This window comes from Miniopterus natalensis, chromosome 2 (assembly GCF_054644295.1).
Source record: "Miniopterus natalensis isolate mMinNat1 chromosome 2, mMinNat1.hap1, whole genome shotgun sequence".
In the NCBI taxonomy this organism is placed as follows: domain Eukaryota; kingdom Metazoa; phylum Chordata; class Mammalia; order Chiroptera; family Miniopteridae; genus Miniopterus; species Miniopterus natalensis.
The window spans coordinates 49,366,160-49,384,855 of record NC_142082.1 but is presented as its reverse complement, the minus strand read 5'-3'; the positions used below and the strand labels follow the sequence as shown (position 1 = coordinate 49,384,855).

The 18,696-nt window shown below is 32.1% G+C and overlaps 1 protein-coding gene across 16 annotated transcripts in view; it reads right to left on the bottom strand.

Annotated features, from left to right (window-relative positions):
* The window catches only part of RBM26 (RNA binding motif protein 26), an 85,543-nt gene that overhangs the window by 10,575 nt on the left and 56,272 nt on the right, over window positions 1-18,696 (bottom strand). For all 16 annotated transcript variants that reach the window (XM_016224140.2, XM_016224141.2, XM_016224129.2 and 13 more), the window contains 4 exons: window positions 17,360-17,527; window positions 15,856-15,960; window positions 12,124-12,339; window positions 10,563-10,649 (listed from right to left, as the gene is read on the bottom strand). In XM_016224140.2, coding sequence (XP_016079626.2) covers window positions 10,563-10,649; window positions 12,124-12,339; window positions 15,856-15,960; window positions 17,360-17,527 — 576 coding nt within the window. The remainder of the gene's footprint in view (window positions 1-10,562; window positions 10,650-12,123; window positions 12,340-15,855; window positions 15,961-17,359; window positions 17,528-18,696) is intronic.

Sequence of the window (18,696 nt, the reverse complement as noted above, 5' to 3'; positions counted from 1 at the left end):
CTTTACTTTTTATGGTTATTTCTAAAATCAGCCTAGTGATTAGAAATTTCTTTAAAAAGAAAACAAGAACAATTTCTCATAATTGATTACAGCTAATTCACTACTGGCCAATTTTTGACTAGAAGAACTATGTCTACATGTTTACAATGCAATGATAACTGCCATTTAAGGCAACAGTCTCAAAGTACTTAAAGATCCTGAATCAAAGTCTAAATTAGAATCAACAGGCTTAATGTATTTCTCTGCATTTTAATTCTTGTTCATTTACAAATGGCATATATAGTAACTAGAAACTTAACAGAATTAGAGTAATTTTGCATGTATAAAGTATCACATTATTTTTTAATTATATCACATGATTACAAATTGTTTGATATATCACTATTATAAAATATAAATATCTCAATTAAGGGAAAAAATCCTAAACTTTTCTAGTATAAACTAACGTACTTTCTACAAAGCTTTCAGAATTGCATATAAAACTTAAACTTAGTAAACAGTAAAGTCTAAGTGCTTGCTACATTAAGTGGCTGCTTTGGAAATAGTGGATTCAAATTAAAGTAACATGAACTTAGCATAAATCAATGTAAGCAACATACCGAAATAACTCATAGTCACAAAAGATTTATAGCACAATCTCAAAGTACAGCATAATGTGAAATGCAGAAACAATTACATGTTCAGTGACATCTGACCATGAGTTGTGTGATATTAAAGTCCCCAGGTATAAATTTTAAATCTACACATATAAATTTATGATAAATTTAAAAGATTCCATGCCTATTAAAATGCAGCTCAGGAGTTTTTAGTCCATGGCCTTCTCACAATGTCATGCAACTAAAAAATTTTAAAGTACTTATATATGAGATTTAAGTTCAGAAACAATTTGTAATTCTGGAAGCTGTAACTATTACATAAAAATATATTACTGTAAGGAATTCTAATTGAGTAAAATGTCTACTCATAAAACTCATCTTTTTATCCAGCCAGAAAAGGCAAAAAACGTTGGTGACATTTTCTATAAGTTCTTGACAAAAACTTCTGATGACCTAATTTTGTAAATCTCTATATTCAGCATTCGTTTCTTCAGATTTATAAGGTAAGTCTACAATTCTCTAAAGTTTTAATTTAAAAATTATTTACAGGATGATTTTCAAAACTTGGTATATTTAACGTTTTATTAACTGTTTCATTACTATTTGGCTGTATAAATTTTTACGTTACTGAGTTCTTGCCTTTTGAATATATAAGTTTACTTCAGGTAATCTGCAACACAAAATCTTTATAAAGTTTAAAAAATATATTCTGCAAACTACCCATTATATTTTTTTAAAAATTCAAAGATTTCAAGTCACATAAAGAAAATCATAATCCATGATTATCCCACCCCTAAGAGTAACCACTAGTCTATGAGAGTTTGGAATAAAAGTCCTACATAGATAATAAAAGGGTTTGCGTACAAACATATGTATAATACATATATGGGAACACACTTTACTGGTTTTACAACTTCCTTCTTATATTATTAACCCACGTTTTTCACAGATCCTTTCCATATCCACACCAACAGATTTGTCAATTTTCTTGAATGACTATACACACACCTACATATGTACACATTTACCATTAATTTAAACCAATTTCTTCAATAGTTTTGTCATATTTCACAAAGTATTTTTTTTTTCTCAACTGGATATTGATTTTGTTCATGATGCATGTTTTTATTGAAGGAAGGGTTGTTGCTATGTTTTTGCTATAAAAAAGTTTTAAATTTTCATGTATGGTAATTTATCAACATTTATCTTTATGGCTTCCAAATACTGTGCAATAAGATTATTTTCAGAAATTCCCTGGGTTTTTTAGTCTTAGGTATTAAAACACACACACACACACACACACACAATCCTTTTATTCAACTTGAATTTAGTTTGATATTAAAAATAAAGACATGTCTTATTTTTTTTCAAATCGTTAGTCAGTTGTCCCAACACTACTTACTGAATAATGTTTTATTCCAATTGAAATAAAACATCTTTGTAATTCGCTAAAATTCTTGTATTTACTTAGGTCTATTACTGGACTCTATTTTATCCTACCATTGTTCTATTCCATACCATATTAATTCTTTCTTTCATAATGAATTCAGTATCATTCCTCATCATTTTCAGAATATTCTTAGTTATTCTGACACTATTTTGTCCTTATGACTTTGAAATCTTTTGGCCAAGTTCAGTATCACACTGTCTTAATTACTGTTACTTATAATATGAACCAGATAAATGCTTTTCATAATGGTATACTATGGAAGCTGCTTCAAAAGTTCTGCAAAAGTGTCATTAAAGTGTATTTTAAAAATAAACGTTTTAACTATAAAAATTTTAATCAAGAATCATGTTTAAATGTATTCTATAGGATGTCTATTTGAGCAAAGGTGGTAGAACTCATAAAGGTGAAAGTGAAGCTAAATGCAAAATATAATACTGAATGTGAACTGTAATCAAAAAATAAATTTTAAAATACAATAAGAAAGAAAAGTGGGGAAAATAGCCTCACATGAAGATAAAATTGTATTTGCTCAATCTCAATGAAAATACAGCTGATAATTTAGACAAAAAACTATCAAAGAACTAAACAAAAAACAGAAAAAGAAAAAAAAAATCTAAACAGGTTTCTAAAGAAAAGGTTTTTAAAAAGATACATGGTCTAAAATCAGTATATGCTGATTATTTCACAGGTGAATTCTATTGAATTTCTAAGAAAATATATCTCCAATGCTACTTAAGTTAACTCAGAGTATAAAGATGGAAACTTCTGCCCTGGCCGGAATTGCTCCATGGTTAGAGCATTGGCCTGCACAGTAAAGGGTCGCAGGTTCACTTCCTGGTCAAGGGCACCTACCTCGGTTGAGGGTTCACTCCCCGCCCCTGGTTGGGTAAGTGCAGGAGGCAATCAGTCGATGTGTCTCTCTTGCATCAATGTTTCTCTCTCTCCCTCTGCCCCTCCCTGCCTTCTACTCTCTCTGAAAAAGCAATGGAAAAAATATCCTCAGGCGAGGATTAACAAAAAATAATAACAATATAATATAATAAAGATGGTTACTTTTCAATTACTGTTTATAAAACCAGGTAATATTGATACCTTATAAAAATAATTCTCTCCTAAGTTATTTTATTTTTTTAGAACCAGGTAAGCTTATTCTAAAGTTTACATAAAAAGTAAACATGTAAAAGCTACCAGAAGATTCTGAAAATGAATGATAACTAGGCATTAAATGGAATCCATACAACAGCCCTGACAAACTTAAAATACATTATAAAGTTAGTTTAATTAAAAGAGTGAGGAAGAAGCACATGAGCAGAAAACTGGCAATAGAAGAGAATAGTCCAAAACATGTCCATATAAACATAAGAAACTTTTATATACTAAGGTAAACTAGCTTTTACTCAATGTAATTAAGTAGTCTCCCTATTTTACTCCTTACACAAAATAACTTTCATATGAATAATAAAAAAAAAGTAAATATAAAATCTTAAAAACAAAAAAGGGAAAAAGAAAACTACTGTAGAACTAGGGAAAATGTTTTATCATTTCAGACTGGTAAAAACCTTTCAAACTGCAGAAAAAATTAACTGAACAATTCACTATTATTGCATGGTAAAACACAACACAAATGAAAATTCATAAAAATGTTTAACACTTATGAACTAATTTTCTAGTATATAAAGACCTCCCACAATCCGTTCAGAAAAAATAATCAGGAGAATACATAACTCACCAAAAGTATAGGCAGTAACATTAACAACTGAGAGAAATAGAAATAAATAGCATTTAAACAAACCTGAAAACTGCTTAACTTCAATCATAAGAGAAAAGTGAGTTAAAACTGAAGTGAGCTGCTATTTTACAAAGGTAAAACTGTTTAATACCTCACTGTGACTTACATATCCATGGACTTCCTAAAAGAAAATTGATAAAACCATTATATATACTACACAAGGTACTCTTAAACATCTTTGGTGATTTTATTAAGTAAATTCAAAATATTACTGTTTACAAAGACACATCTTTAGTGGGTAAGCAAGTTGATACAACCTTGTACGGAGGGCAATTTCAGAACTATCCATCAAAAATTTAAACGAACATATCATTTCACCCAGCAGTAATATATCAAGAACATATCTTATAGTCATATTCATCTATGTACAGATAAATATACACCATATTCACTGCTGTACAGTAAAAGGATAAAAATAATTAAAGTCCACCAACATGGTTGATTACATTTGATATATCCACATAATGAAATACCTATGCAATAATGAAATAAGGCAGCTCTTGATATGAAATGACCTGAGGATAGACTGGTAATATGTAAAAGTTAAAGAACACTGCACATATGCTACCATTTGTGGGAGGAAAGGAATTATTGATGTATTCTTGTAGACTCATAGACTCAGTACGAAAATATTAACAAACCCACCTAAAAATGTTTGTATCTCTGGGCAAAGAGAAAGGATAAGGATGAGATGATTTACTTTTAACTTCACAACCTTTGGAGTTCTTATATCATGAACATGTGTTGTCTACCCAAAAACTAATTAATTTTAAAAACAAAATTTAGCCCGGCCGGGCGTGGCTCAGCGGTTGAGCATCGACCTAGGATCCAGGAGATAGGGTTCGATTCCCGGTCAGGGCACATGCCCGGGTTGCGGGCTAAGGCAGATTAATGAGTCTTTCATCACTGATGTTTCTATCTCTCTCTCCCTCTTCCCTTCCTCTCTCTGAAATTAATAAAAATGTTTTTTAAAAAAAATTTTTTTAATAAAATAAAATATAAAGCTATATTTTAAAGTAGTAAAAAACACTCAAAAGTGTATACCAGCAGCTTTTTACACAATGAACATTATCAATAAATTAAAGAATACTCCCAGATTCAGTAATTTTTGTATAGCTGTGCCAACCCTCCTTGACTGAAGCATATTCTGAAACTGCAGAAGAATTAAAAAAAAAAAGTTACAATTCCTTATCTAGGCAAATGGGCATTTTCTTATTACCACTGTAAGAACAACTACAACCATAACAATAAACCAGGGAAACTACATGATCGTCATCTAAAATTTCCTTCTCAATTTAAATTTTTTACATTAAGACTGTCTCAATGGCTACAAATACTGACTTTGCAATATGTATATGCAGTATACATCTAATTAATACACCATAAGGGAAAGAAGAATTCAGAATATTAAACTCTTATTTCCAGCAATTATATTATTTGTGGTAAAGGTGATATTTTTATTTTTAGATTTATATATAGAGCACTTAACTAATTATGCTGGTCTCAGTGAAATGTTGAGTTATCAGCATGAAAAAAGGAGACAGAGATATGAAGACCCCTGAGATTAAAAACCATATAATCCAGAATTAACTTAACTTGCAAGTGTTAGTATTCCTTCCTCCCTCCCTCCCCTCCCCTCCCCCCCCTCTATCCCTCCCTCCCTTTCCTTCCTTTTCTTCCTACCTCTCTACCACTCTACCTCTCTATGTGTACATATATGTGTATATGCATGTGTGTACAAAACCCCTATAGTTTAGAATGGAAAATATCTGTAACAGCTTTGAATTCATTTTCTTCATATGTGTGTATATATGTGTATATGTATATGTGTACATGTGTGTACGAATGCATATATTTTTTTTTCACTCCCAGCTACGACCACTGAAAAGGATTAGTGACTCTAACATACGCAGTAGTAATGAGTACCCCTAGTACTCATACTGTGGTTTTAAAATACCTTTGCTCAGTAAAAAGAATCAGAGCTCCTTAGAAAAATGACCAATTTCCAGGTCTAGAAGAGAAAATGTATAAGATGAACCCAGAATACCTTTTCATACCAGAAAGCAAAGTCACTATCATAACCCATTTAGGATCCTTTCAAAAGGACTCAGTTAACAAACTTGTATACTAGACACAAAAATGGGACAATACATAAACAACTGAGAACAATGAATCAATACCCATAAAGTGTTTCAATCTATGGGTTCATGATTGTATAATACTAATTATATCTCAAAATATGAACCTTATTCTGGATCCTTAAAGTGAATTACAAAAAAATTTAAGAAAATCAGGGAAATATAAACCCTGACTGGGGTATTTGATAATACCTAGGGAATATCAATCATTTTTTAGGTGTAATAATAGTACTGTTTTGTTTTTTCAAGGCTGTAACACTGAGAGACACACACTAAAATGTTTACAGATGAAATGATATGACTAAGAATGGCTCCAAAATAAGGACAGAGAGTGTAATAGTTGAGAAATAGACAAAATAAGGCTATAAGTGGGTAGTTGCTGAAGGTGTATGATGAGTATATGGGGGTTCATTTCACAATTCTAATTTCTACTCTATGAAATGTAAAGAAAAATTCTATTTAAAAGCTAAAGCATTTTATTCATAGGCTTGCTCTAGCCCTCTGCCTATTTATTCTCACACATCATCACTCAAAGTTTGAAGCAAATCAGGAACTAAAGAAAGCAGGCATACACAGAACAGAAGGAAAAAAGGCTGAAGATCTGACAAATGATAAAGGATGAAAATAGTAAGAAAAGTAGTTATGAGGTGGGTTCAATATCTTACATGAAAAATGGTTCTGGAAATAATTAACATTTGGAAAAAAGTGGTTAAGCAAAATTAAAAAAAGTTTTTACCTTCTGCCTTTTCAAATCACTTTAAATTGTGAATCTAAATGAAATATACAAAATGCAGCTTTTCACTAACTTATCTGACAAGAGAATTCTTTGTTAGGGGAGCTCTTGTAGAACCAGTGTCCTGTAAAATCAGTGTGGGAAAGCTGACCTAAGGTCAGGAGAGTTAAAGCTGCAATCCTATCCTAGTGTACCTTACATTTTTAGTAACCATAATGATTAAAATTAATCTATAAAAGAAGGCTAAAACCAAGTTTATTAATGTTTGTAATAACCACAGTATACAATGTTTATGCAGGAGTTACATTAAACGACCACAAATTTAAAAAAAAAAAAAAAAGGTAAATTCTAGTCTTTAGAACTTACAGGGAAAGGCTTCTTTTCATTCCTTTAACTCTTGACTTCAAGCTGCATGGCCGCCACTTTCCAACAAGTTTTAGACTTAGATTTACTAATTCTGGCAGCACAGTGCCCATCATATAGCAGTACTTAACAACTATTAAATTCAGTAAAATCATACACAAACGTCTCTGCTATGTGTGATTTGATTTCTCTTGATTGAACCCACTTACACATATTGTTCTTGCTATTCAGTCAACCTCAACTACTGACTGTTAATGCTGTACTATCTTCTATGAACCCAATTTTGTATTTTTGTATCTTCAGGTCTAAAGAATGAGTATTAAAATAATTTACTCTTTCTTGCCTCTATTTAGTTTCCAATCATTCCACATTCTGAAATACCACCACAATGATATTACTAACAGCTAACATTATAGCCAATGATAAGAGGGTTTACTATGTCCCATGCATTGTTTTAGGTACTTTATAAGTTATGAATTAGTGAATCCTCACAACTAGTGGGAGTTGCGGCATGGGTATCAAAAATGCACTAGAACAAGATTTCCTTTCCTTTTGATATAAAAAGCTATAGACCTCTTTGTGTATGGGACTGATTCTTATAAAATAGGAACTGTTCCTTTTCTAAAACTGGATCCTTGTATCTTACGAGGTATAGGAACAACTCAGTAGGAAAAACAACATTCTAATCAGTCATGGAAAAAGACTACTTTTTCTGTCTTATTTGGGTACTTATCCAACTTTAGTACATGGGGTGGTGATAGAAAAATAGAAAATAAAGCAGTAGAATCCATCTTCTAACTAACCAGAATCAAACAATAACCATCTTTACCTAAAGCTCAAAGTGTTCTGTTTATATTATTGTTCCTTAAAGTATTTTATCTTTTTTCCTGGGGAAAATTTTTCTTTTCAGTTATATTTGAATGTCTCAATTACCTTATTCCTGTACTTTCACTTTGAAATACTATGCATCTATCGATTATAGAAAAGAGACATTCATTCATTCATTCATCTATGACAAGAGTTCAGAAAATAAGAAAAATGAAATATTTGAAAATAAACATTAGCAAAGGTTGACAAGTTTCTTGAGAAAGTCTATCCTTGATTTTGACTTTATCTACATTTTGGTGTTAAAATTTCCTTTATTTTACATGATGATGATGATAATAAATGCAATCTTTTCTACATTTTAAGCATTCTTCCTTGAAAAAATTAAAAATTAGCACCCTTTTTTTGGCTTAGTTTTGTTTTTTGTTGTTGTTAAGTTTCTTTATCTTTATTGTTGAGAATATTACAGATGTCCCTTTTTATCCCCAATGATCCCCTCCATCTCGCATCCATCCCACCCCCAGGCTTTCCCCATACCAGTATCTGTGTCCATGGGTTATGCTTACAAACATGTAAGTTCTTTGATTAATCTCTCCCCACCCATTTCCCCCTCCCCACCGTTCCCCTGAGATCCCTCAGTCTGTTCCACGCTTCTATGTCTCCGGATCCACTTTGTTATCAGATTATTTTATTAAAAAAAAAAAATTAGCACCCTTATGTCAAACACATAAATTTAAATTAACTTCAACTTAATTTTCTATTCTCTTCTAAAATAGAATGTTATAAAACTTAAAGAAATTTTATGGCTTAAAGAAAAGTTTATGGTTTAACGACTTCTATAATTCAATTCCAAATGTTTATCACAGCAATGGTAGTTTTTCCTTTTAGTCTGTTCAGTAAATCCAACGAAAATGGTATTTACCACCCGGCCAGGCGTGGCTCAGCAGTTGAGCATCAACCTAGGATCCAGGCAATAGGGGTTGCAGGATGGATCCCCAGTCTGGGGCGTGCAGGAGGCAGCCGATCAATGACTCTCTCATCATTGATGTTGCTATCTCTCTCTCTCTCCCTCAATTCCTCTCTCTGAAATCAATAAAGATATATTTAAAAATAAAAATAAAATAAAATGGTATTTACCTTGAAAAGGTAACTCTCATTAGATTTAACTTAGCCTAAGTTATTTTGTCACTTACACAGTGTTAAAGTCTTTCTTATACATTAATCCCTGGTCTTTGGAATCCACGGCTGTTCATTTGGAATATATATATATCATATAAATTTATATACATATATATGAAAATATACATCTGAGGTAGAAAAATCAAGACTCAAGAAAGAAGGTGGATGTTAATAAATCTTAGCAAGGGCAAAACTTCCAAAAATGATTTAAAAGGCAACAGGTTTTTTTCCCCCTCTTAGCCACATAAGCAAGCAGAAAAAAGTAGTACATATATTTTAAAAGTTGTTACTAATACAGTTCCTAATACAATATTTCAACCACCTGTATAATAACTACCATTGTTTTATAATGTGACTACTTTTTGGAAAATAAACAGAACTCAGCTACCTACCTAACATTACACTGAAAATTATCATTGAAGCCATCATTTAATGGAAGATAGTTAAATAAAAGATTACTCAAAACTAAATTTATAAAAATAGAACTCTAGGATAAGAAATTCCCACCCCACCAACCTAGAAACTAGGTTATTTCAGGGCTCAGCTGAACACTTTTCTGTGACTTATCAGAATCACAGTCTTTTACTGGGTACAATGCCCCAAGAGCAACTCCTACCAGGTAAGCCCCAGTAATGTACCACTGTGCTGGTAGGAAGTTTTTACTACAAAAAGGATAAATCAATTTTTAGAAGGTTTTTCAAAACTTATTTAGACCACAATCAACTTAAAACTTCTAAAAACCATCCAGCTTTTCATTCACATTAGATTAACTGTTTGGAACATTTAATGCATTTTCTCTAAGGACAAAATGGTACATCTATCTCTCTATAATTCAGAACAAAGAACAAACAAGGCTTAAAAGGTTTCTATAAATCCCCCACACCTCATACTCATTTCCCTTTTTAATCTTTTAAATTCAGAAGAAAGACAAGGTTGCATATACTTCTGGTCATTATTTGGAAAGACAATTCAAAATTAACAGTTTAAGACAACTATACTAAAAGGACCCTAAGCTGAAGCTTTATATCATGTCTTGGCAAAAAGTTGTAGAGGTCTAACCGGGCGTATGCTGAGCTTGGGACATTTCTTTAGAGTTCAGCCAGCTGGGACTAGAAAGCAGCAGGTATCTCAACTTCTACCTTACCACTCACCACTCAGTCTGCCAAAGAAGACTGTTATGGGCCATCTGAGAAAAAGGATAATGGAAAGTAGGGTAGCCCTATTTCCTGTGAAAGAGAAAGGAAGCAATATTCCTGGTGTTTCAAGACAATACAACTTGACATTCAACTTGATGACTATATATTCTAACTATATCATGTTATATATGTCATTCTTTAGGTCATGAGTTCTACTTCATATGTTCTGTCTGTTGTCAAAGTGTAGTTATTAAGTAAGTTTAAAAAATTCATTTATATTAAAACTTAAAAGCAAAATTTATAATACATTTAAATAGGAATCTTTAGTAAACTAGATTATTTGTAATACTTACTGCTTCAGCTTCTGCTCTTGTCTTGAATGTAATTACTGCATGAAGTGAAGAGTCATCAATCTGACAATCTTCAATTTCACCATATTGCTTTAAATTAAAAACAAGTATTTCCTCCAAATAAATATTTTGAAATATCCAAAATCCTAATGGTTTTTTAAAATATTAAAATACCAAAATATAACCCAGAATACATAACAATTCATGGTGATTAACAGGAAAAAAAAAAGGTGAATAATTCATTTTAGTACTTAATATTGTAAGATAAAGGGTGGTTCTATCTTCCAAATACAATTTACAATTCTACATTTTCTAGAATCAAGGAAAATTATACTTGATTGAACTATTCTTTAAATGAACGAAACTGATCAAAACTGAGCTTCTTTATTATCTTTCCTTTTATAATCATTATTTTGATGCCAGAATATGCCAAATTCTTTCTAAAGCAGAATATTTAATCCTCAGAATATTCTTTGAGGTTTTTGGGTTTTTTTTACATCATTCCCAATTTAAAGATGGGGGTGAAAAAGACTAAGAGAACTTAAGTTACTTGCCCCAAAGTAATTAAGTTAATTACCAGGATAAGAGCCCAGGTCTTTTGACCCTGCTTTCACTCTTACCATAGACTCCTCTAGACCACACACACACTCTTTTAAGACATTTAAAAGCTAAACATAGGAAATTATGCTTCTTTTGTTAGATTTTATTTTTTACATGTGTAGGAGGATTTTTCTACAAACAGCAACTTTTATCATATAAAATTCTAGTCCTTTATAAACCATTACTAATACCTTCCTTCTTTCTTACCCAAAAATAAAATTATAAACATAATCTCATCACTCGATACATGCACTCGATACAGAAAAATTCTGTAGAGCATAGTAAAGTGAATAGACTCTAGAATCAGTTAGATCCAAGCTGTCAGTTACTAGCTGTGTAAACTTGAATAACTTACTTAATTTCCTTATGCTTCATTTTCCTCATCTCTAAAATAAGCACAATAAAGGTACCTACCTCATGGAGTTGTCAAGACAATTCATAACATAGTGAGTTATATGAGGCACTCAGAATAATACCTCTCAAAAAAGAAGTGCTCTATAAAATTTTAAGCTATAATTGTTATCCACTGGGACCAGTAGCAGTTTCATTTCTAGGTTGGCTAGATCTAGAATACAATATTAACAAATAAAATTCCATCTTAATTAAAAAAATCTGGATGACCCATGCAATGTGTTTAATTTTTCCTTTAAAATAAATATCAAATAAAACTAAACTATAGAACTTCCCTCTCTAAAGCAATAGTTTAAATCACTCATTTCACAATACCTGAAGGCCCACTAAGTATAAGAATTGTAACATTTCTTCCAGATAATAATTAAACAAACAAAAAACTCCTATAGCTTATTTTAAAAATAATTAATAAAAGATTATTACAAATTAATCAAACTCTTTGGTCAAATAAATAGGTTTAAATTACTCATGTCACTTTCAAAATTTCCCCTTTAATGTATCTATTATCCCCAACGATTATTAATATTTGTTTTGTTGGGCAGTAAGAAAGTACCGCAAAATGAGGAAGAAGATCTTCTCTATCACTCTCTGTAAATGCAGAAATCTCCAATGCCCTGGGACGGTGATCCACCACAGCATGGCCAGGCACACCTCGACCTCGACCTCGACCTCGACCTCGACCCCTGCCTCGGCCATGAGCTGCAGCACCTCGGCCTCTTGAATGAATTCCTCTACCCCGACCAGATGAAAGAATCCCTCGTTTGGCAGCCTAGAAGAAATGAGACACACAGATTAAACATCACAATAACTAACATAAGCCAAGTGTTACACTTTGTCAAATTAGACAAACTTTTATACAATTTGACATCATATTCAAATAATGCCTTATAAAAAGACCTCATAATTTAAGTTGGAGTTTTAAAGTGAAAGCAAATTTAAGTAGCTAATAAATTTAGAAAACAAAATAACATTAATTTAAGCAATGTTTTGAAGTTATTAAAGGTGTTTTTTTACTAAGTTCTTACTCTCTAAGACATCAGACATTATCACAAAAAGGCTAGCAATTCCTGATTTCCAAATAATACAGTGTTACTTCATAAGTCAGTTTAATACATATATATAAAGTACTTACACACACAATATATGTATTTTCCCACTGTGACTTTCAAACAGTGTTTCTATTTGTTTCCCTGTTGACTTCATTAGGTAGTTATCTCAAATTCATCATTTTGATCACTTACAGTAACATCATACAACCAATGTTGTATAATAACTTATATTCTATCACATCACTCTATATGAATAGCACGCCATTCTTTCATTCCACAAATATTTAATGAATACTTCCTATGTATAAGTCTTTACCTTTATGAAACTCAAATCCTAGAGGAGTAAAAAGAAGACATTAAGCAACTAAGTTTATATTACATGATTAATGAAGAGACTAAAAAAATGAAGAACAGAACATTAAAGATCTGCACAGAACACTAAGATTTACAAATAAACTACTAGAATGGAAGTTTCATGAGGATTTTTACACCCCCCCCTTTTTTTCTCTACTTCATCCCCAGCACATTTAATAGTACCTGGCAGATTGTAGATCCTTTTATTTGCTCAATGAATCAAAGAAAGAACAAAGAACAAGCAACGCAAGGGTAAGGGGCGGGGGTTACAGCATGAACAAAGGAACCAAAGCTGAAAGGAACATAGTACTTCAAAAAACACATAAAATCTGGACCACATGGGATGGAGAGATGAGGCTGGGGAACTAGGAAGAGCCAGATCATGAATAACTTTAAGGACCGCATTAAGGATTTTGAATTTTATCCCAAGATCCACGAACATCAACTAAAATATTTAAAGCAGAGCCCTGACCAGTGTGACTCAATTGATTGAGCATCATCCCATGCACCAAGAAGTCACCAGTTCAATCCCCAGTCAGGGTGCATGTAGGAGGCAGCCAACTGATGTTTCTTTTTCTCCCCCCCTTTCCTCTCTCTCTAAAAATCAATAAAAATATAACTTTTTTAAAAAGGAGAAGTACTTTTTTTTTAATCCTCACTCAAGGATATTTTTTTCCACTGCTTTTCGGGGGGGGGGGGGGAACAGCGATGGGAAAGAGATGCATGGATTGGTTGCCTACTGCACATGCCCCAACCAAGGCCGAGCCTTGCAACCACGGCAGGTGCCCTTGGCTGGAATCGAACCCAGGACCCTTCGGTCCACAGGCCAACGCTCTAACCATTGAGGAAAAACTGCTAGAGCAAGAGAATTATCTTTAATATATATTTAAAGCAGAGAAGTAGAGTGATGAAATCAAATCAGGGTTCAAAATGGTATTCTGGCTAGGGTCTTAAGAACAGAGAAGGAGTAAGAGAGCAGCTGGGACAGCAGTCAGTAATCTACCACCATAACCCAAGCTACTAAAGACCGCTGGTGTAAAGTGGTGGCAATGCAGACAAAGAGCAAACATATTTAAGATATATTTGGAAGTAATGTAGAAAACATGGTAATTAATTGGATATGAATACTGAATAAAAGGAGAGAGTCAATGAAGACTCTCAGATTTTGGGTTTGGGTAATTGTGTAGATGGGGTTTAGGGGCAAAATAAGCACAATTTTGAACTTGCTGAGTCTGAGGATGTAAAACATTCAAGGAAAATGTCAAGCAGGCACCACTGCCAAATTTCTGCAAGGATTTCAGTTTTTTTCATCTCAAGACAGTAAATCTTAACATTAGCTAATATCATCTAAAATCCAAATAAACTTCAAAGTTCAAGGATTAATGTTAATAGAGTAGCATACACAAAAGTACACTATGAAGCACACAGTGCTCCCTGAAAAAGGGAGTCAATGGACAAATAAATTTAAGCAATACTGAGTATTTAATACGTATTTTTGGAGATCCTCAAATTAAAATCGCCTCTAAAAAAACCCGGTAGTACAAAATCATGTTAAAATAACCTTTTCCAAATTTATTTGGCCTCAGAGCTTTTTTTCACTAATACCTGTCAACAAAAAATGGAATTGGTGTGGTGAATGACCACACTCTGGGAAATACTGCATTACTGCATATACTAACTGCAAACTAAAGTTTAGCCATTATAAAAAACAAAGCAAAACAAAACAAACCCCAGAAATATTATTCACTGTTTAGCTATGTCATGATAAAAAACTAAAACACCACAGTCTGATAAACATACTGATAATAATATTTACTTACTAAAATTATGAGCCACAACTTCTGAAATTATTTGTTTTATAAAACCCCACCAACACAGGCATTAAATCTCCAGAATTGGAGAAAACACAATTTCTATATTAACATAGACGTAGTCTATCTTTTCTAAAACCTGATACCTTGGGCAGGACACACAAGTAACCATATCAAGTTTCCAGAGAATGCAAAATGTGCAGGTTAAGGATATCATCTTATGGCTTCCTATGACTGTTAGATAAGATAGAGACTTAAAACACACACAGTGGCTGCTAAATGTTAAATCTTTAATAGCTGGATGCCAGTACTCAACACAGATTGTACTATGTCAGAAAAAGATGATCAAATTGCTAGAAAACTTGGAAAAAAATATTGTTCTCAAATTAAGCAAAAGTAATCATCTAAAATATAAAATTAAATTGTGGCATCAAACAATGATAAATATAGAAAAGTACCAATTAACGACATTAATGTTGCCATACTTAAAAATGAAATTCTGATTTTTAAACATCATTTTGCTAAATGTTAAAAATTCTCGTGTACAGGAATCAATTTCACTTGATTTTTCTTATATAAATAATCATATGACTATTAAGAAAGCAGTTTTTTTCTCTTTTATAAACATCCACAGCACCATCTATAGGCAAAACTTAAGTAAGCATGTTCTTTGATGTAGTTCGATCACTAGAAGTCTGATCCTTATAGGACTTAATACAATATGCCTATTTACGCATAGGATATCTCTGAAAGAATACCTGAAAAGCCTTTAACAGATTTTGGTCCAGGGAAAAGGACAGACCAAAAATTAAAAAGTAACAGAATTCAAAAGAAGTAGAAAGATTCGTGTGTATAGGTAGAACTGCTGCCATCCCTCACTATGTAACCGATTTTCTCTACTAGCTCTGAAAATTACGTTAACTTCTTCCCTTTTCCTATATCAACTCTCAATATATATGCCAGAGACTGCCAAGAATTGTTGACTAGAATGAAGGGAATGTTTTTTCAAATTAACCACCATAACTACAACCACTCCTCTTTAGCACACTGTGTAGCTATGATGAAACATACTTCCAGCTGCAATTCTGTATACTTTCTCCTAAGTTCAGTGACTTCTTCTCCAGCTTGCATCTTCTTATATAAATCCAGCTCTGTGTCAAGCAATTCTTTCTGCATCTAGAAAACAGTAATTAATATTTTAGGTGACAATAATTAATATCCTACATTTATACAAAACTTTGTTACAAAGAACTTTTTTACACATTCCCATTTAATCTGTACATTTCTTTTCTATTTCCAGTCCTACTACCCTAATTCAAGCCATCAGTAACCTCTAGTCTACCCTATTATTAGCAGCTTCCTAATTTGTTCCTACTTCCACTGATTTCCCTGTAATTCATTTTCCATACAGAAGCCAGAGATTTCTATGGACTGATATGGAGTAATTTTCAGGAAATAACTGTGAAAGAAAAACAAAATACTACGGTATTAACAAGCAATATACAGAATGCTTTTATGTGGGAAAGAACACACACCCACACCCCCCCCCCCCCCCCAAGAAGGGAAAATAGGGATTAGTGTCAGGCACCAAAGGGGAAAGGTCTTCTATATATACCTTTTCATAGCTTAGCTTTTGAATGATGTTAATGTTTTACATATTCAAAAAGTAAAATTAAATCAGCAAGAATGAGGGGGATCCAAAACTGAATACAATACAGAAATACATCCAACTTTATCAAATTAATAATATAACCACACAAAAAGAAAAAGTAATCCTAGACCACAGTTCTGATTCTATATCTTTAGTGGAATATATTGTGAGGTTATAAAGAACGCAAATAAATTCTAAATTTTACATTTAGTTAGTTGGTGGAAGTGGTATTATTGTAACAATTCTGAGACTACTTGGAATGTACTACAGGAATGAGCAAATGAATGCTGTGTTGATGTTAGTGGAAACCAAGTTGTCATTATGGTAACAGGGAGATAAAATAAGGAAATGAGAGAAGGAAAGGAAGAACCCTGTGGTGTTGGATTAGAATCAGAAATATCAACAGTAACTAATGAATTTATACATGTACACACACACCAAGTATAAATATTGTATATAACTCTGTATGTTTTTTTCTTAATCACTTACCATCTGAAATTAACTTGCTCACTTCTTTGTTATCTCATTAATTTCCCCCTAGTTCAATAAATACATCCTGTACTGTGCTGTCAGAATGTGACTTCTCTGTTCGTTAATGTTTTATACCACAAACTTGTTACAAAATAAAGCTCAAACTCCTCAGTCAAGCACTCAAGTACCTGTATCATTTTGTATTCATACTACCTTTTCAAGATTATCCGTTAACTATTCTCCTAATTACTGACTTTTCAACTGTAATCCACAAGATTCCAAAGATTAGTAGAGTTTGTGCTTATTTACTTATTAATTAATGGAGGAAAGAGAGAATGGTAGCATACAATGGTCAAATTTTGAGCAAAGGACATTACCTAAAAGGAAAATGAATTTTAAAATATATAGTGTTTTAATGTTTTTTTAAGTAGTAATATGAAAAACACAAAGTACCTGAGTCTTGGTTTTTATACTTTTTGGAAGACAGCGTCCAGGAGAAGTAGCTTTGACCTCATCTTTCAACTTGGTAATATTTTTTGTCAAAACCTCTAAAGTTTTCATTATTTCTGCTTTATCTTCAGACTTCATTGCTTTGTTTTTCTCTAGTTTTGAAATTAACATCTGCCAGATTTTTAAAAAGAGAAAAATATAAGATACTTATTCCTATTATTATTAACAAAATAAACACAGCAAACTAAGTTTAAAATAAGTATCTACTACTTTTAGTTTATGTATTCATAACAAGGACTACAATCACTAAAATAGATCAGTGATGCTAACTATCTCAATTCAAGCCTTAAAGTTGGTTTACTTTCTGAAGAACTATAGTAGTACTGTTTGAGTCTCTTAAAACACAAGAAATTCAATTCAATCCCTGAAAAGTTGTGAATTTGAAATAGTATAAACAACTTTACTTTCTAATCCATTTGTTGATATTACTACCTCTAAATACTCCAGCTCCAAATGGAGTCTGTAACCTAGAATGAATCATAGGAAAAATTTTGCTTTCCCTTCATATAATGGGGTATTAGGAAAATGAAATGTTTAATTACTTTCTTTGTCACAGGGAAACAGTACCTGGTAGCCTAGGAATGATATCCCCAACATGGATAGGGAACAAGAAGATAAACAGGGTATTATGGGGTAGAAGATACCACCCAATATTATAGGTTCTCTGCGTCAAGATGGTTTCAGTTTTTGATGTAAAGCATTGTGATTTCTCTTTATCAAGCATACTCAAAATTAAGTTATAAAAGACAAACATTTTAAATAAAATGTATAGTTTCTATATTTTCAATATTTTGAAATGTCATAACCATTATTACCAGACATAATTAAGAGCAATTCAATGTCATCAACTAGAGCAACATTGTAAAAAAGAAATACTATAAGCTACATAAGTAATTTTTAACTTTCTAGCAGTCACTTTAAAAAGATAAAAAAGATACAGTAAAATTAATAACATATTCAACTTAACCAAAAATATTCAAAATGTTACATTTCAACAAAAATTACTGAGATGTTTTGCTTTTTTTCTTCATACTACATCTTTGAAATCTGGTATGTATTTTACTCTCACAGCACATCTCAACTTGGACTAGACACATTTCAAGTAAATAATAGTCAGGTGTGGCAATTAAATAAAGGTCCTATCTCAATATTAAGAGAAAGGCCCCATTTGCTATCTGCTGAACAAAGTATTGCACAGCAGCATACCTGGATAAATACTCATTTTCATTTCAAATCTGATAACCACAGTTCCATTTAAACTACTCCAATTCCCAGCCCAC